This window comes from Cyprinus carpio, chromosome A17 (assembly GCF_018340385.1).
Source record: "Cyprinus carpio isolate SPL01 chromosome A17, ASM1834038v1, whole genome shotgun sequence".
In the NCBI taxonomy this organism is placed as follows: Eukaryota; Metazoa; Chordata; class Actinopteri; order Cypriniformes; family Cyprinidae; genus Cyprinus; species Cyprinus carpio.
In genome coordinates this window covers 24,519,750-24,540,301 of record NC_056588.1, presented here as the reverse complement: position 1 = coordinate 24,540,301, position 20,552 = coordinate 24,519,750, and the positions used below count along the sequence as shown (strand labels likewise).

Sequence of the window (20,552 nt, the reverse complement as noted above, 5' to 3'; positions counted from 1 at the left end):
ATTTTCAACGGTCGCTTTGTCGCATACAGTGTACTAGACAGACACGGTGTTACTCGCCTGTCGGGAAGAAACAAAGCAACCTCAGCATCCGATCGCAGGCCTTCCGCTCCTTGAGTTTTCTCCAGCACTGGAAAGCTGATCCGATATTTACACGGGTCCTACTTCTTGCCTTCATTTGTTCCTCAGACGTTTTCCTCATTTGTTTTTTATCCGCCATCTCTATCTTTCTGTCGCTCGGTTTGGCTAATGTTCGTCCTGTGCACTGAATACTCTCTCATCCACATCATGAGTAGACACGCCCCTTACTGCTGATTGGCTACAAGTTTGTTTTTCTTTTTTTTTATCCCCGAATCAGTTTTCTAAAGCGTTTTTGAAAAATCGCTTACCCCACCTTTAACCTTCAATGAAATTATTTATTTTAAAGGGGTCCTATTTTGCTCTTTTCCGAAGTCTTGATTTTGTTTTGGGGCTGTACTAGAACATGCTCTCATGCTTGGTGGTTCGAAAAATGCATTATTTTTTACATAATTTACATTATTACAATACCTTTCTCCCCAGCCTGGCAGAAACGGCTCGATTAGTTCCGGGTTTGATGAAGGCCTGCCTTCCGAAAAACAAAATGTGTTGTGATTGGTTAGCTGTCCCAGTACGTTGTGATTGGCGAACTGCTTAGAAAGTGTTGACCGGTGCCCTTACCAAAGCAGCAAGTTCTGTCTGCTCTGGTATAGTTAAGGATGGTGTCAATATTACCATATCAATTTGAGCCAGTTTCAGAGCCTGAGAATATTGAACAAGAGGATCACGCAGAACCTTTGCATGCACAGATATTGCAAGACATATTAGAGTGGTAACTAGGGTTGGGCCTATAGACGATGGCATCATCCATTGCCGATGGCTGATAGATATCATGATGTTGAGCCAGCATCGTGTGACCCCCCACCACCCCTTACCTTCCACAATCCGCCGCATCCCAATACCATTTTCGGAAAGAAAATGATGTGTACACGGAACCCGAACCCCTAAAGGGAATAAATACGAGATGGGAGGAAAATATATATTTCAATACTTCCTCTCGCAGTTATATCATTTGGTAATTACACTGTAAGCCTGTATAAATTGCGCTCATCTGAGAGCCGCTATTATGCCTGGCATTAAAACTGCTTTTGAGTGCTGGATGGCTTTTTAGTTTCATTTTCACTTTCGAGATTTGTGAACGCACGTATTCTGTTTATATGGAGCAGCAGTACTTACCACACATTTTACAAGATTAGATGTTTTGTCAGTGGTGCTCAGAATCTACAAATCATTTGCATCATCCTCAGTCCTCTCTCCTACTTACTCTGTTTATGTGGTAAGTGAAATTTTATGTACTTTAATGTAACAGGCAAACGTTATTTGTTTTCTGTGCCTTTCTGAATACGGATTCACACTTTGGGCGCCCCCCCCAAAAAAAAAAATAACTGCATTTACTATGTACAGATAAGTGTAATGGTTATATGTATTATGTTTATTTCAAAAATACAGAAATTCAAAAGGTACTGTAAATATGCATTGCTGTCAAATTACAAGGGAAACAGCCCAAGGCAAAGAGCAGCTCGTCAAAGGGAAACTATCCTCAGACAGTTTCCATTTCTGAAGAGGCTGCTATACAGTAGGTAAAGCACCTAACTTACTACCCTCTGATACGGGGGAGGCAGCCTGACCTAGGAGATTTATACGAGAGCTCAATCCAAGGAACCAAAGAAGGGGAACCACCCACTTAAGGCCCCTAGTAAGGTGGGGGAGGAGGGTGGCAGCGCAACCCATACATTCAGACCAAATAGAGGGAGCAAGGAACCCTAATTCAATATCCACATACTGTACTTAGTGAGGGACATCTTGTTCCACTCAAGCCAAAGAGCAGTTGGTCAAAGGGAAACTGTCATTAGACAGCTACCAGCTATGATGTTTCATGTGTGCCACCGTAAATACACTGGAGGAAACCAGACCTTAGAAGCTGCTAAGTAGAGAGCAAGGAACACTACCTAAAACCCAAAATCACTGAGGAGGGACATCTTGCTGCAATCTTCAAGAAGGGGTTGGCCATCAAAGGAAACCATACATCTCTGATAAATGTCTACTTAAGAGAGGTAACAAGACGTGCTCAAACGGAAACTTTCTACTCCTCCCGTGCCCTATCTACAACCCCCGTGCTCGATCCCACCTCACTGCAATGATGGCCACGGGAACCGAACCACAGAGCTCATCCCTCGAGAGAGAGTCAGACCTGGGTCGAAGTGATTATTGCGACCGCATCACACAACACCCATTGTGACGACTGGGTGAAGGAGAAGCTGGAAACAAGTGCGAGTATGAAACAGTTTAATGAAAACCAAACAAAAATACAAACAACGCTGGGAAGACGACAATCCAAGATGGTGGGAGACGGTGAGTAATCCAGATGGTGATGGTGAGGTGGCAGCAGGAGAGGATGGCACAGGAACTGCGGGGAAACGAGCCGAAGGTAAGTGGTGATGCTTGTGAAGGTGCGATGAGTGGATGAGGTTCCGGGGGAAGACACGGACATTTACAAAGAACAGTTACCAAACATGAAACAACCCTCTCACAAACACAAGACATGAGACAAGCCATATATATAGGGAGAGGGTAATGAGTGACAGCTGCTGCTGATGACAATTAACGGAGACGCCCACAAGCTAATCAGTGCAGATGCGAAACACACAGATTTCACCACAAAGTGCAAAACCCAGAGATCACGGTTTACCAACCGTGACAGTACCCCCCCCCCTCCTCTAAGAACGCCTCCTGGAGTTCCCAGAAGGTCCTACCTGCTGATTGTAATCATCAATAAGGGAGTGATCCAATATGTCCCTAGCAGGTACCCAACTCCTCTCCTCCGGAACGTAACCTTCCCAGTCCACCAATTACTGGAATCCTCACCCCCTCCGCCTTGAGTCCAGAATGCGATTAACCGAATAGGTCGGTTCCCCATCTACAAGACGCGGCGGCGGGGGAACCGGAGTAGGCGGATTAATACGTGCATAAAACACGGGTTTAATTTTGGACACATGAATGAAGGCGGGGTGTATCCTCCTGTACGCTGGAGGTAGTTTGAGGCGGACTGTCACCGGACTAATGATCTTGGTGATAGTAAACGGGCCAATAAATTTGGGAGCTAACTTGTTAGATACGGATCGCAGGGGAATGTTATTGGTAGAAAGCCACACTTTTTTGACCCACGACGTAAACGGGAGGCTTTGAACGGTGGCGATCGGGCTTGGCCTTAGTGCGCTCCCTCATCCGGAGCAGAGTCTCGCGGGCTCTGGTCCAGGTGCGGTGGCACCTCTGGACAAACGCGTGAGCAGAGGGGACCGCGACTTCAGATTCCAGACTGGGAAAAACTGGTGGCTGGTAACCTACACTGCATTGGAACGGAGAAAGGCCCGTGGCTGACACTGGTAACGAATTGTGAGCGTACTCCACCATAGAGAGTTGTTGACTCCAGGATGGAGGATTCTTGGAGACCAAACATCGCAACGTCCTCTCTAAATCTTGGTTGGCTCGCTCATACTGTCCGTTACTCTGAGGACGATAACCCGAAGACAAGCTAACTGACGCTCCTAGCAATTTACAAAACTCTTTCCAAAATTTGGATATAAATTGAGATCCCCTGTCAGAAACCACGTCTACCGGGAGGCCATGAAGCCGAAAGACGTGATCTAGGACAGTGACCGCTGTCTCCTTGGCTGTCGGTAATTTGGGCAAGGGAATGAAATGTGCCGCCTTCGAGAACCGGTCCACTACGGTCAAATACGACTGTCATGCCATTAGAGGGCGGGAGGGCGGTAACAAAATCTAGAGCGATGGAATGACCAGGGTCTCGAAGGGACAGACAGCGGTTGAAGGAGCCCATCAGGAGGTCGGTTAGATGACTTACCACTGGCGCAAACTGAGCAAGCCAACACAAAATCTCGGATGTCACGAGCCATAAGTGGCCACCAGAATCGTTGTTTAACCAACCCATTAGTTCGACTTATCCCTGGATGACAAGCAACGTTAGAGCAGTGACCCCACTGAATGACTTCGGACCTTAACTCCCTTCGGCACAAATAAATGGTTCGGTGGACAACCGGGCGGAGGCGTTACCCCTTCTAAGGCCGTCTTGACCTTCGACTCGACCTCCCATATGAGTGCTGAGACCACTACTCTCTCAGGTAAAATACACTCGGGAGTCACCGGGCGGGCAGAGGGATCAAAAAGACGTGATAAAGAATCGGGTTTGACATTTTTGGAACCCGGGCGGTACGATAAGGTAAAATCAAAGCGACCGAAACCGAAAAGTGCCCACCGAGCCTGCCTGGAATTGAGTCTTTTGGCAGTTCTAATGTATTCTAAGTTCTTATGATCGGTCCAAACCATGAAAGGTACCCCTGAGCCTTTCAGCCAGTGACACCACTCCTCTAAAGCTAATTTGACGGCCAACAACTCTCTGTTACCAATGTCATAATTGCGTTCAGCAGGAGATAAACGACGGGAAAAAAATGCGCAAGGATGTACCTTATCGTCCGAGGCAGCACGTTGGGACAACACTGCTCCTACCCCCACCTCTGATGCGTCGACCTCCACCACGAACTGTCGTGTGGGGTCAGGGGCCACAAGAATGGGAGCCGAAACGAAGCGTCTCTTGAGGTTAGTGAACGCAGTCTCCGCTGCGTCCGACCACCTGAACGGAGTACTGGGAGAGGTCAAGGCCGTCAGAGGTGAGGCTAGTTGGCTGAAATTGCGAATAAAACGCCGATAGAATTGGCGAACCCCAGAAAAAACCGCTGTAGGGCCTTACGGGAATCTGGAGATGGCCACTCTATCACAGCCTTAACTTTGTCAGGGTCCATACGTATTCCCTCGGACGAGACGATATACCCTAGGAAGGGAAACAGACTGTGCATGGAATACGCATTTTCTCCGCCTTGACAAAAAGACCATTCTCAAGTAACCTCTGGAGCACTCGTCTGACGTGTTGAACGTGTTCCTGGAGAGATGAAGAAAAAATCAGTATGTCATCCAGGTAAACATATATAAACTGATCTACCATATCTCTCAACACGTCATTAACGAGTGCTTGGAAAACCCAGGGCGAGTTGGAGAGCCCGAACGGCATCACCAAGTATTCAAAGTGCCCTCTAGGGGTATTAAAGGCGGTTTTCCATTCATCCCCCTTCCTGATGCGGACCAAATGATAAGCATTACGTAAATCCAATTTTTGTGAATACGGATGCTCCCTGTAACCTCTCAAAAGCTGAAGACATGAGTGGTAAAGGATAGGTGTTTTTTATCGTAATGTTGTTCAGCTCTCGGTAGTCAATACAAGGTTGCAGAGAACCATCTTTCTTACCCACAAAAAAGAACCCCGCCCCCGCTGGAGAAGAGGAAGGGCAGATGAAACCAGAGGCCAAGGAATCAGAAATGCATTTCTCCATGGCCTCCCCCTCTGGAATAGAAAGAGAGTATAACTTGCCTTTAGGCGGAGACTTCTCTGGCACTAAGTCCATGGCACAGTCGTAGGGACGATGCGGAGGCAGAGAAGCAGCACGGGACTTACTGAACACTTCCTTCAGGTCCAGGTACTCTTCGGGCACGTTTGATAATACCATGTTCTCTTTCTGATAAACACAGAGACAGGGACAACAGGACAAGCAGAAACCAGACAAGACTCATGACAACTTTCACTCCACAATGTGACAGTGTTGGAACCCCAATCCACTCGTGGATTATGTTTCATTAACCAGGGGTGACCTAAGACAATGGGAGCTACAGGGGAGTCCATGAGGAAAAAAGGATATGGTTTCGCATGATTGCCTGAAGTGAGCAGAGTGATGGGGTTTCAGTGTAATGGGTGACGTTGAGGCAGTTCCTGGCCGTTGAGTGTGGTTGACCTGGATGGGAAGAGACACAGGCCGGACAGGAATGTTCTGTGTGACGTGCAAGGAGGAATCGATGAAATTTTTACCTTCGGCTCCGGAGTCCAGAAAGGCATGACAGTCGTGTGTGTGTCCTTCAACCCCACCACACCCTCAGTTTCACCGCGGAAGGAGAGTCGAGGATGTTTGTTGAGGACTTCCCAGCGGAGATCCCACCCGATAGTAGGCCTCATCCTTTACCGGGCTGGATCTTTTACCGGGCAGGAATAGATGGCTATGTCCTAACAGCCTCCACAGTACAAGCATAGTCCTTGGACCTCCTCCACTCTCTCTCCTTCCGTGACAGCCGAGCTCTACCCACCTGCATGGGTTCGTGGTTGTCGACGGGACCGACCGCGTTTCTCGACTCGAGCGCCCCCTCTCCGGAGAGATGGGATGGCGTGTAGGACTGGTGTGTCGACCCAGACGATTAATCCGGGCATCAACTCGTAGGGCTAGGTCGATGAGACTGTTGAGTGTGGGGGGCAGCTCGAGGAGGTAGATCTCCTGTTTGAACACGGTCGGCCAGTCCCATGCAGGAATCGATCCCACTGCGCCGCCTCGTTTCCACTGTCACGCTGGCCGCCAGGGTGCGGAACTGGATGGAGTATCCGTGACAGAGGAGGTCCCTTGATGTAGGTCTGAGAGCTGGTGGCCGGCTTCCCTGCCGACCGCGGCTCGATCGAAGACCCTCCTCATCTCCTCCGAGAGGGTGTGGAACGAGGCGCAACACGGATGTTGGTTCTCCCACACCGCCGTCCCCCATAAGGCGGCCTTGCAGTCAGCGTGAACGCAACCTTCAATTCCTCGGTGGCGAAAGTGCGGGGCTGTAAGGCAAAGTGCATGGAACACTCATTAAGGAAAGTTCTGCAGAAAGTTGGCTCACCGGAGTAGTTCTCTGGCGCCGGGAGTCGCGGCTCTGGCCGGAAGTGATCCTGGGGAATTTCCCGGGGGACGGGCGGCGCAGGCGGTGCGATGGGCACAGTGGCAGAGGTGAGCTGGTGGATCTGCTGGGTGAGCTCGGACACCTGTGCCACCAGCGCTTGGATAGCGCGTCCGTGATGCTCTCCTGCTGCTGATCCATACGGTTGACGCTGTGGTGAATAAAGTCCGTTAAAGAGGTGGTGCTCGCTGCTTCCATTTTTAAAGGGTTGAGAAGCGTTCTGCCCTGGTGACGATATGGGTGAAGGAGAAGCTGGAAACCAAGCAAAACGAGTAGGGAAACAGTTTAATCCATATGTGTGAGAAAACCAGAAATGTGAGGTGCAGCAACAAACAAAAACGAAGGACGTTGGGGGGGCTTTCGAACAACGCTGGGACAGACGCACGGAATCACTACCACTGCAAGATTACCACTGGGAGACGGTGAGGTAAGTAATCAGACGAGGAGGTCCCTTGATGGTGAGCAGTGGCCGGACAGCTCGAAGGAGATCCTCCGACGGAGGGTGCACAGGAACTGCGGGGTTTCTCACCAGAGCCGCCGTCCCCCATAAGGGGGCCTTGCAGTCAGAGTGAACGCAACCTTCATTCATCGGTGATGATACAGCAAGGAGACGGAACCACTCATTGAAGGTGCGATGAGTCGGGCGCCGGGGTCGATGCTTGGCCGGAAGTGCGATGGGGGATGAGACCGGGGAAGGCGGTGCGACATCCAAAGGTGAGCTGGTGCGATCTGCTGGGTAGCTGGAAACAACACAGAAGCAAAGAACAGTTACCAAACATTTTGAAACAACGCGGTTCTGACACAAACACAAGCCACATGAGACAATGCCATATTACTGAGACAAGCCATAATCTATAGGGAAGACGGTAATGAGTGACAGTAATGCTGCTGATGACAATTGGCACGGACTGCGGGAGAGCCCCACAAGTGGAGAGTGTTTAATCAGTTGCAGACGCGAAAAACACACAGAGTTTTCACACACAAGTGCAAAACCCAGAGATCAACGTGACACCCGGTAAGTTCACACGCGAGACACAACACTTTAGCCATATTTATAAAGGAAGTGATGTCAAAACTTCTCCAGGCCCCAAAAATACCCTTAGACTCCAGAGGGTTAAGTGTGCTAAGTTCAAGCATCACTATAATCCTTCTGATAGCTGTACAGTATGTGCTCATGCAAACACTGACTGCTATACCTCAGAAGAAAACAGAAAAGAAAAGCTCCTTATCTGTCACTTTCAGTCAGTCTCGCGAATGTGTCACATCCACTTTCTAATGTTACATAGTTTATATTTTGTTTAAAGAATAGGAACAACATGGAAACATCCTGAAAAGGGAAACATTTCCCATCAGGTCACTTCTGTTTTCTGCCTACAAACCACGCAAACCGTCTGGCTAGCTGTTTCAGCAACAGCAGGACTCAAATCGCGGACAGCAGGCTGTCAAGCTCACACAGCATGCATTCTATATGCTCTATACAAATGCTAGAATCCCTTGAGAATCAAGTGATAACAATCACTGTCGCAAATGCATTGCTATGAGCCTGTTCAACTCCCACGAGAGCCGAACACACTCCGTTCAAATGCTATATTCCCTCGAGAATCAAGCAAGAACAGAATCCACTGTAGCGAATGCATTTCTGGAAACCTGTTCAAATCTCACAAGAGGCAAACATGCTCATACAAACTCTGTCTACAATCTCGGGTAAAAGGTGAAGCAAAGAAGAATCAGGCTCGTTTTTATTGCTCTTCAGGCATCCTCTTATTCTTCTGGGCATGCTGCTAATGATGTCACTGACTGCGCGGTCCAGTGGATGCTTCAGACACCGGTCATGCTGATGGTGTTCCTTAATAGTGTCCACTAGAGGATGCAGTGCGAGTTCCTTTGAAGGGGAACTACATTCTGGTTTCTGGATGTGATTCAGGATGGAGTCTGTGGGATTGTAGGTATAGTTGGTTTAGTTTATTAATAGTAATTATAGTATATATAATTTGATGTGGTTGTTGTTATTATTGTAAATATTTTCTTTTTTATGTTATTAAAATATAATTAATCTGGAGACCAAATATGCACTATAATATAATATAATATAATATAATATAATATAATATAATATAATATAAGTCATGAGTAATTGACGACGGCTGTTGAATAATTAGAAAATAATGCACACCCAAGCGTTACACCTCAGGTGTGCATTATTTTCAGTATTTATTTGTTTGGTCAGTGTCATTGTGGGTTTCGGTTCTTTTGCTGTTGTAGGTTGTAAGGACTTTTGAAATAACTCAAATCATTTGGTGAAGTGATATGGACATGTAATGCGGTCAAGACCTGGCTGGAACTACTTTTGCTGTGCATTTTCCTGAAAATAATTTCACACCATAGAACATTTGTCAGCCAATCAGATTCAAGCATTCAACGGCCCCGTAATATAATATAATATAATATAATATAATATAATATAATATAATATAATATAATATAATATAATATAATATAATATAATATAATATAATATAATTGTCAATGGCAATTTCTCTACATCAGTGTCTGAAGTTTGTTTGTTTGTTTATTTGACTGATGGCCAGATATTTTTTGTAACGTCCAATGCAGTTATAGTTATTTAACTAATATTAAATCATTAATTAATATTAATTCATTTGTAATTACATTAATTACTATTTTTTAAATATTTCTATGAATAATTCATTTTATCTCCCTGTTTATCTTCCCTCAACAAGTTGATGCAAGATTAGCCTTTATGTTTTATTGTTTATTATTGTAAATATTTTATTTTATGCAAATATTTGTATTAATGGCCATGTTTATAGAGTGTGAACGCATAATTGAAAGGTAATTAAAAGCAATACTTTAGTACAATACTATTATATGCATATATATACAGAATATATATATATATATATATATATATATATATATATATATATATATTACTATATATACATATATACATATATATATATATATACGTTATATACTGTCACGGAGACGAACCCCGTGAGCACCCTTACCTGAATACTGACACACACGCATCCATCCATTCATTACACTGACATACACTACATTTACAAACACATATACATATATATATACTATATATATATATATATATATATATATATATATATATTATAAATACGTATATATATATATATATATATATATATATATATATATTATATGTATATATGTATGTATATATATATATATGTGTGTGTGTGTGTGTGTGTGTGTGTGTGTGTGAAACAAATACTATTGTACAATTATACTAGAAAACAAAGGGACTTTTTGCTGAACATCAGTTAAAGACACAACCTCCTGCTAACACTTAGTCTGAAGGTAGATTGGAGAAAAAGCAGCGCTAAACACTCAATGAATATTATTTGTGTGGGTTATAGGAACTATATCCTGTTATTAAGCACACACACTCATCCAGCATGAAATAAGAGAAAAGTAGAGTTGATAATATGTGGTGAGTGTGAAACATGGAGGAGCCTCAAGCGAGCGATCTCTCTCTCTCTCTCTCTCTCTCTCTCTCTCTCTCTCTCTCTCTCTCTCTCTTTCATTTCATCTGCTGTCATTCTGCAGTCGAGGATGGGCTGTTCTGCCTGCAGCAATGCTCTTCTCCTGCTGTCATAGGTTCAGCGGATGATGCTTCCTCTCCATCTCTGCTCAACACATTTATTTCAGCAGTGCAGTGTTCATGCAGTCCCTCGTCTCGCAGCGGAGCCCAAGCGCTTGTTAAGCATGACTTCTCAGCTGTGTTTGCTTCAGGACTCTGATTTTACATTAGCCATCAAATGGTGACTCAATATAGCACCAGAACAACATTGCCCACATAATCAAATGTTATGCTGCAGAAAATGATTTTCTTACTTATGATCGTTGTCTTTGTCCAGTACAAATATCTAAACTTTCTTAAATCAAGAAACTTGAGAAGCAAAATATTTTCTGAAAAATCTAAATTCTCCAAAACGATCAAAGTTAATTGAGTTGCTGAAAAGAAGAAGTATCTGCCAAAAATAAACAACATTTTTATTAGCCTATTGGTAGATACATTTTCTGGCTTAAAGAAAAATAATTATAATAAAAAAAGAAACATTTTTCAGAAAACAAGACTTAATATCTTATCTAATTTAACTTGATTTAAGAATGTTTAGATATCTGTTCTCGAAAAAAAAGACACTAATATTGAGTAAGAAAAAAAAAAATTTCTGCAGAGGTGGTCCATCCCTCTGTCTCTCATTCTCAGTCTAATTGGAGCAGCTTTAGTCAGGATGGCAGCAGGAAGTGGAGCCGTGGGATGTGACCTCTTAGCTTGGCTGTCACTTCCTCCAGGGGTTCCCGTAGTAACAGAGGTCAAGCTGACTGTAGACAGAGAGAGCACCTCCTCATCCCTCACTAATTACAGCTCTGAATGTACTGAGATGTGTGTTCATAATGTTCATCCTCATCTTCTTCATCTCTCCTTCACTTTCTCCATCTCCTGACTCAGCTATGGACATGTTCCACTAACGTTTTACATCCACAAAGTGTCAAAGTACTTTTTTCCCCCCATTTTCAACACTAGATCTGTTGTTTTATCACTTCAAACCTGACAAACTTGAGAAATCTTTGCTATCTTTCTTTTAAATAAATAACACTTTCTTTGACATTTTGACCAGAACAGTGACTTTCATGCATTATTTGAATGTTGACAGCTTTATTCAAATGTTTTGCCTAATTATATTCAGTAAAAATACATTGATATCACTGATATACTATTATAGTTTTTGTTAATATTTTGAAACTTGAATATTTTAAATCTTAATTATATTTATATATATATAAGATTTTTTTTAAATATATAATATAGTTTTTAAAAATATATATATATATATATTTGTTTTAGTTTATGTAGTTATTTCTTCAAGTTAAACTAAATTAAAATGAGAAATGTTGCCTTGGCCAATACCTGAATAAATAAATAAAAATAAGTAAGTGGTTTTAGAAATTAAATTTATTTCTGTTAGCATTTATTTTATTTCATGTAATGAAAACCTTTTTTATTGTTTTAGTTTTTGTTAACTGTAATAACCCTGATTAACGATAAGTTGCCTTACTATATATGGTGAAAAACTAGTATATGATGTAATGGGACATTATTCTAAACAAACACATGTGATCTGATTATTTCAGTATTACTGCGCCACTGCATCTGTGTGTAATCTTTATTATTTGTTATTAATAAATGACTACATTTTTATTGCTATGTGTTTATGAAACCTTGCCAGGTATATGTAGTAACAGTTTTATAAAACCATTCAGCCCTTGCTTTAACTGTTCTAAAATCACTAACATTATCTAATAATGCTTTAATTGGCATTTCTAGTATTCACTGTGTGACAGCTCACATTTGATGTTTTTTATTTAAATATATTAACAAAAAATAAATTGTTTCTTCTAAGGTTTTTTTTTTTTTTTTTTTGCATTTAGTACATTATACATTAACAATATGCCATTTAAGGTATAGGTCATCCAAAATTGATAATTAAGCATTCCATCACTTTCTCAGCAATGGATGCTCTGCAGTGAATGGGTGCCGTCAGAATGAGAGTTCAAACAGCTGATAGAAACATTACAATAATCCACAAGTGATCCACACCACTCCAGTCCATCAATTAATGTATTGTAAAGTAAAAAGCTGCATGTTTGTTTGGATTTTTGGTGAATTATTGTGATTTTTTTAAAAGACTCGGGAAAATGTGGCATCTGGTATGTACTGTATGTTTAGAGTTTTGTAGTTTTTTATGAGTTTTGTGAGTTTTTGTGAATATCACTTATTGACTTAGATGAGAGCATGAATGTGTAGCATGATGCTAGTGTTTCAATTCATTACAATTCATCCCATCCCAAAGCAGAACCAAAACAATAATTTTTTTTTTCTTTTTTTTCTTTTTTAATTTTTTTGTATAATCAAAAATCACTACCACTATTGTTTAGACTTTAAGGCATTAAACTGAACACAGAACACCCTAAGAACCACATAGAAACACCCTGGCAACATCATAATTAAAGTGAATGGGTGGTGGCTCAATAATAAAACATGCCATTAGACGCATTGTGTTAAGTTTGACATTTGATCACAAGACAGATCAGAACAGGTGGAGTCATACTTCTCCCCAATCCAACTCCCACAAACTTTTTTGCATTTTCCCAGTTTCATTAAGACATTATTTGGATGTTTATTGAACCATTTTTCTCATGAGGATTGTTGGCTGCTCTCCACAAAATATAATTTCAAGGTTTTACGATACATGTGGGGAAAATTGGTGCCTTCAGTGTGGCAAAACCTGACCTACACACACACACACACACACACACTCACACACACACACACACACACACACACCTCAGCCACATCAGCAGAGAGGAGCTTAGGATCTTCTTTATAAGCCAGCTCACACCGAGATAGAGAGAGAGAGAGTGAGAGAGAGGTATAAAGCCTGCTGAATGGTGCTTCACCAAAAGAGGACGATGCTTTTAATGCTAACATCTGATTAAAATCTCTCAGAAGAGCAGAATGAGTTAGTATTCTTCAGATTTGCCATTTTTGTAAAATATATTGCATTCAAATATTAGACTTGATTTTTGAGTTGTGCGTGAAAGTATATGGTTGCTTCCCCCTCCAACTGCTTTAGAAAAGTAAGCACAAACCTCTTTGAGATGATCATGTTCACCAATGTCACATACCCCTCACCCCCCGACAAACACACATACAGTATATATATATATAAGAGCTTTTTGGATAACCTGAAATGTGAACGCTATCACAAAGAGCTGCGGAGGACATTGACACACACACACACACACACACACACACACACACACACACAGATTTTGTCATGTCACCACACTGCCATCTAGTGTATGGCAGCACTCTGATTTGCGTCTCCACCTGCAGTTTCTTAATTGTGGAAGCACTGATTGATGTGCACTTCTCAACATCCAACGATGCTGCATACAGATTGGTGTGGGAACAATTGTGCACATTTAAAGTGAAGGACTTCATGTGTGCCTGTGACAGATAAGGTTGGAAGCTGATTGATACGGTTAACTATTTGCTCTGGAACAATGATAGATTAATGAGACCAAAGACTGCCCGTTAGATTTACCCCTAAACAAATTATATCTCATACATATTAATATGATTATTACAGTAATAAACTGCATATTAAAGAAAAAAAAAACTATATTCTATGACACAACAACAGTTTCTAAAATTATAGTGAGTTTGCTCCTCTGCCATGATGCTCACTGTGAGAAACGCTCAAGCACTTTAGGTTGGAAGAAATTATGTTTTTTGTTGTTGTTGTTGTTTGTTTGTTTGTTTGTTTTTTTATTTTTATTTTATTTTTTGTTTGTTTTTAGGCACAATGGCACAGTTTCCTGAAAATGGGCCAAATACGCACAAGTGTCTTTTCATTTGAAAATGTTTTTCTTTGTTGATTTGTAAAATGTTCACTTTCAGGTAATGGCAGATCTTTTGGTCTGTTGCAGGTTATTGCTGTGCCTCTTTTCTGGTATAAATGAGGATGCACTGATGTTTGACAGGGAAAGTGGAAGTGGAAAAAAGGAGCTGTTCAGAATAGCATACTACCACACTGCTACTATTTCTGCAGTGAGCACATTTTCTTTATGGATGAAATACCAGGATGACCTACATCATAATGTGCACCTTATTACAAAGCAAACTGCGTGAAATACTGAATCCCACGGTGCAAAGCACTCAGCTTCACCCTCTTTTTCCACTGTGACAAATAAACTGGATGAGAAACGTCAGCTGCGGTTCATTATTTGACGAGACATCCAAAATTTAGGACATGGCAAACTACTTTCTCATGGAAAACCAGTTTCTATAACTGGATGGTGATACTTCAAATAAATAAGCAACGTGACGAGGTCACATGACAACAATGTATCATAATAATAATACATTATTGTAAACTGTTGCATTTTGCATACTCTTGTAAAACATTTAAGGTTAATACATTTTTATTTTATTTTATTTTTTGTACTTTTATTCAGCAAGCATGCATTAAATTAATCAAAAAATGACAGTGAAGACATATATAATGTTACAAAAGATTTCTGTTTGAAATAAATGCTGTTTTGCACTTTCTATTAATCAATAGATCAATATATATATATATATTTCCACACAGTTTCCACAAAAAAAAAAAAAAATATATATGACAGCATAAGTGTTTTCAACATTGATAATAATGAGAAATGTTTCTTGAGCGGCAAAGCAGCATATTAGAATGATTTCTGAAGATCATGTGACACTGAAGATTGGAGTAGCTAATGATGCTGAAAATTCAGCTTTGATCAAAGAAATCAATTAGATTTTAAAATACGTTAAAATAAAAAAGTTATTTTATATTGTAATAATATTTCACAATATTACTGTGAGTAGTAATTATACATGGCTACTTTTAAATGGCCTTCATCTGGAGAAAGGTCAAAGGTTCTCAGGGTTTGAAAGATGTATCTAATTTTAAATGGTTTTCCATAGTCACGGGAAGGAGGAGGCGGGAACCGGCGAACACTCGAATAAAACTTTAATGACAAAATAAACATAAAATAGCGCTACAAAGCCCCTCACGGTCGACTGCCGCGCACAAACAAAAACCAATCCACAAAATAAGCCCAGGCCTGGTCCTCTCTCGTCCTTCACTGTCGTCGCTCCTCTTTTGTATCCTCCCGATCTCCTCCGTGGGACTCGAGACCGGTGAGTGGAGCAGGTGTCGCTCCTTTCCCAATCACTCCACCGGCCTCGCTCCGTTCCCACGGCTCTCGGCCCCCGCCCCACTCGTCACATACCCCCATCGCCCCTCGCAGGCCGGGGGTTACCCATGAGACTGCGCTCTACTCCCCCCCCCTTCCCTCCGGGGGGACCGCTCACGGTGGCTGCGGGGACCTGGGGGTAAGGACAGACGAGGCGAGAGAAAAGGAGATGGAAGGATGAGGAGCGACAGAGACGAGAGAGGGGAGAGAAAAAAAAAAAAAAATCCGGTTCCCAACCCGCTGCCCCGCCCGGCCCTTACACCGGCTGTTTGAAGTCCTCCGCGGTGGCCTGGCGGGGCACTGAAACGGCCCTCGGTGGACGGCACGACACTCCTCCGCCGCCCGGTGGACGGCGACGGCTCCTCCGGTTTCGGGCAGCCGGCAGGAGTCACCCGTTCCCTGCTCCTCCCCATTCTTGGCGGATGGCAGCAGGCTCCGGCCACCTGGCGAACGGCGCCGAATCCTCCGCTCCCTTACGGACGGCAGCCGCCCCTCCACATCACGGGCGGCCGGCAGCGAGTTCGTCCGTCCCCGGCAACACAACACTCCAGCCCACCGCCTCGAGCGTCCACGGCGCCAGACTGCTACGCCTTGCTCCATGGCACCGCGGATTCACCCCAGCGGCAAGGGATCTTCGGCAGCGCGTCCATCCCTTCCTCCCGGGTTTCGGGCACCGGTGTAACAATAAAACTCCATAATGACGGGAAGAAGGAGGCGGGAACCGGCGAACATTCAAATAAACCTTTAATAACCAAAATAATACAAAACAGCGCGACAGCCCCTCACGGGCGACTGCCGCGCACAAATAAAAACCAAACCACAAATAAAGCCCAGGCCTGGTCCTCTCTCGTCCTTAACTGTCGTCGCTCCTCTTTTGTATCCTCCCGATCTCCCTCCCTGGGACTCGAGACCGGTGAGTGGAGCAGGTGTCGCTCATTTCCCAATCACTCCATCGGCCGCGCTCCTTTCCCACGGCTCTCGGCCCCGCCCCACTCATCACATGAAAGTTAAAAAATGATATTGAACTGAGAAATTCTAAGCAGTTGAATATGATTCAACTAACACTAACAGCTCTCTTTCTTTGTCTTTCTGGCTTTGTTACAGTCTGATGATCTGGATCCCTTCCAGGACATTTTAGAGGACAGCGCGTACACTACTGATGTCGGCATTCCCAGTCCCAAACCAAAATTCCCGCCTTGCAAAGAAAGCAAAAAGGACCTGATAACGTAAGCACCGCGGGGGAACGATGCGATCACCCACCCGTCTCTTCCTGTTCCTCTTCTCTTACTCTCTTCTTTAGAGCTCAGCACTACTGCATGCCACATGATCTGACATAAACGTAGAGTCAGGACACCCAGTACACTTATTTATTTTAATATTTTAATGCTTTATGGATTTAAAACATCATTTCATTCAAGCTGTTAAAGGCTCAGCTTCTCTCTAGGATGTGATGTGATTTAGGACCCTTGCAGACAGTGAAGCTAAACTGGAAACAATGAACTAGAAGTGTAAATGATAAAAACATCATCATAGATATTTGGGCAACACTTTGCATTAACAGCCAATCAGAGTTCAGGATCAACCAATGCATAGACTGTTACTGGACCAAAAAGGCAATCGAATTAGGGCTGTCAATTAAACAGATTCGTTCAATGACCTAAAGAAAAACAAATTAAAAAGTAGTGCATTTACAGTAATAATGCATCAAATCAAGTGAATTTAAAGCTCTTTTCACAATGCACATAGTTTCAAAGCAGCTTTACAGAAGGTAGTAGTAGTGCATTTAATGTAGTGATTTTTAAGATCTTTTGAATTTGAAGATATTTTCAAAGCAGCTTTACATGATGATATAAGTGATCCTCTGGATTTAGATTTATAGTGTCTAGCACAATATGATATAACATCATTTTTTTTTATTAAAAGATTTAAATTTTGATATGTTTTTGGTTCAAAGCAAGAGTACACATAGTTTCAAAGCAGCTTTACAGAAGGTAGAAACCAAGAGTAAACAAATCTCAGAAAGTATGAATGTCAGGAGAAACAAACAGTTCTCGGAAAGCATCAATAAAGATATGATTCAGTTGTCTTTAATGGAAAAATAGTCAGTTGTCAAAGAGTCTGATTTGAGTTTCCCAACTTGAATTAGCAGTCATTTGAGCAACAAAATATGGCTTTAATTTCAGTAATAAGCATCGTTGGTTTCAGACACAATTTCTAAAATGTGACAGTGTTCCTTATTGTGATTGAAAGTTTGTGATAAAGATTTCTCTCATTATTGGAGCATGATTGAAGTATCACCTTCATGTTTTTGTGAATCTGCAATATTTGCAATCAATTTAATTAATTAAGCAACATATCATATAATTAATCTGATCGAAAATGTAAACTTGGCAGCCCTAATAAAAACTTGAGCTCTTTTCTAACCCCTGCAATGCACACAGAGGTGTTGTAATGCTCATGTGGGGACTCGATTGAAGTGTTGCCATTTTTACTAGGCTTTTTCTTTTACATTTGGTAATATAATATTTTGTTTCCTTTATTATGTTTTGGATTTTGGCCTTTCATTCTGTCTATTTTTTCTGGAGACAGATGTCCAACACCAGGGTGTGATGGGAGTGGTCACGTAACCGGTAATTACGCCTCACATAGAAGGTGTGACTCCATTTCTAATGATGGATTCAGTCCAATGAAGTTATTGTTTTCAGCTTACTTCAACTATGCTGTCAGAAAAATTGTAGAGACTGTCTCTCCATGTTAACCCTTTGAATATTTCACCAGGGAAAAGTGCTAATTTCAAGAAAGAAAAATATGCTTCGCTATTCAAAGGGTTAAAATATAGAGCAAAAAATAAATAAAAAATCCCCTCCACTTGCACCGTAGCTTTATTTCATTTGCTGTGTGTGTGTGTGTGTGTGTGTGTGTGTGTGTGTGTGTGTGTTTGTTGTTTAGTATTAGTAGCATGTCTGACCGCTGTTTTGTTTCACTAACATCTGCATATGCAATCTTTTAGTCTTTCAGGTTGTCCTTTAGCAGATAAAAGCATTCGGAGTATGATGGCCACCAACTCACAAGAACTCAAGTAAGGATCAAACTGTTGTATTAAAAAATAATAATAATGTTATCCCACTCCAGACCTAAAGCACCAGGGCCATGGCCATCATAGATAATGTGATGCAACAACAGGGAAATTAACTAAAATGTTGTTCCAGCCCTGTTAAATGGATAATAATTGCCTTAGTTGACACATATCATTGCTTCACACCATAATTTTCACAGGGAATAATTGTTTTAATATGAAAAAAGTGCCACTATAATAATAATAGAACTAATAATTTAACAAAACTGATCACTGTTGTTTTTATCCCTATAACAGAGTTGAACTATTGAGCTTCCCTCCAGAAAAATAAGTGCACTTAAACATAAACACCCTTAAACACAAAACAGGGGGAATGAGACAAATAATAATGTTAGTCAAATAACAAAAGTAGTTAAAAAGATGCTTACAGCAGTTTTGTATCCGATTATTGCACACTTTTTTATTTTATTGTGAATGTATTAAATGCACTGACTCTTTTTTTTATTATTGTTTATTTATTGTATGTAAGTGTTTCATTCTTTTTAGCTTATTTTGTGTTTTTTTTTGAGGGTTTGTTGAATTTTTTTTTCTGAAGATGCTGGGAATGTTACGTCAGGGCTGTTCTTTTCTGCATGCTGGGCAGTAACAGGGTGTATTTCTGTCCCAGGTGCCCGACCCCGGGCTGTGACGGCTCGGGACATATCACTGGCAACTACGCTTCACACAGAAGGTAATGTACACACACCCTTGTGGAAAAAATACGCTTCACACAGAAGGTAATGTTAATATTATTGTGTTTAAGAAAGTATACAGATTGTGTACTTTGTAGAGTTTGTAAATTAAATATATTTTATTGTTTGTAATATTATTTGGATTTAAATGTAAAATATTTTTAATTTGGTTTTATAATTGTGTAATTGCAAAAAATTATATTTTAGTTTACCATAAATGTTTGTCAGTACATTTGACCATATTTCAAAAGACAATAATTATGAAATGACATATAAAAATGTCCTTAAGTGAGTCAAAAAGCACTGCTAAATGCTAAAGTTCAGCTAAATGCATTTAATATACATTTAAAATATAATACATTTGCATTCAGTGGTAAATAACATGCAGTTAAGTGTCACTTTTAAAGCATCTTATTTTCATAATAAATACTCTTTTGAAGTATTTTGAAGTGTACTTCAGTTTCATAAGGGCTTGGGTAACAACGGTTTGTTTTTTCTCAGTTTGTCAGGATGTCCACGGGCTCGGAAGACTGGAATAAAGATAACACACAGTAAAGAGGACAAGGAAGACCAGGAGCCGATCAGGTGCCGACTCACTGCCTTTAAACAGCGATAACTTCATCTGCATCCACCTCTTCTATGAAGTGACATCCAAACAATAATTATTTCCTTTCCTGGATGTGAATATTGCAAATATAGTCACTGCCACCAAACTTATCAACTCCCTCGAGAGCAAATGTTGAACAGAAACAAATGTTTGTTTATTATTATTATTGATTAATGTGGTAATTTTTTATAATGTTTTTTTAGTTGTTGATTTATTTACTATTATTTAACTAACACTAAATAATACTTTTTTAAAAAGTATTTATTAATCTTTGTTAATGTTAGTTAATAAAAATACAACTATTATTATAAAAATAGGTTACAATACCTCAGGAAGTGATAAAATACACAGGTGGTAATAAAATGCACTATTTAGATGTAAAATGCTC

At 41.3% G+C, this 20,552-nt stretch overlaps 1 protein-coding gene across 6 annotated transcripts in view; it reads left to right on the top strand.

The window, feature by feature from the left end:
* Nucleotides 1-20,552, top strand: part of LOC109107687 (myelin transcription factor 1-like protein) — a 44,659-nt gene that overhangs the window by 10,182 nt on the left and 13,925 nt on the right. For 3 of the 6 annotated variants that reach the window (XM_042774485.1, XM_042774490.1, XM_042774488.1), the window contains exons 5-9: nucleotides 16,855-16,976; nucleotides 18,340-18,402; nucleotides 18,761-18,829; nucleotides 19,494-19,556; nucleotides 20,059-20,142. In XM_042774485.1, coding sequence (XP_042630419.1) covers nucleotides 16,855-16,976; nucleotides 18,340-18,402; nucleotides 18,761-18,829; nucleotides 19,494-19,556; nucleotides 20,059-20,142 — 401 coding nt within the window. The remainder of the gene's footprint in view (nucleotides 1-16,854; nucleotides 16,977-18,339; nucleotides 18,403-18,760; nucleotides 18,830-19,493; nucleotides 19,557-20,058; nucleotides 20,143-20,552) is intronic. The other 3 variants (XM_042774486.1, XM_042774489.1, XM_042774487.1) reach the window with 3 other exon arrangements.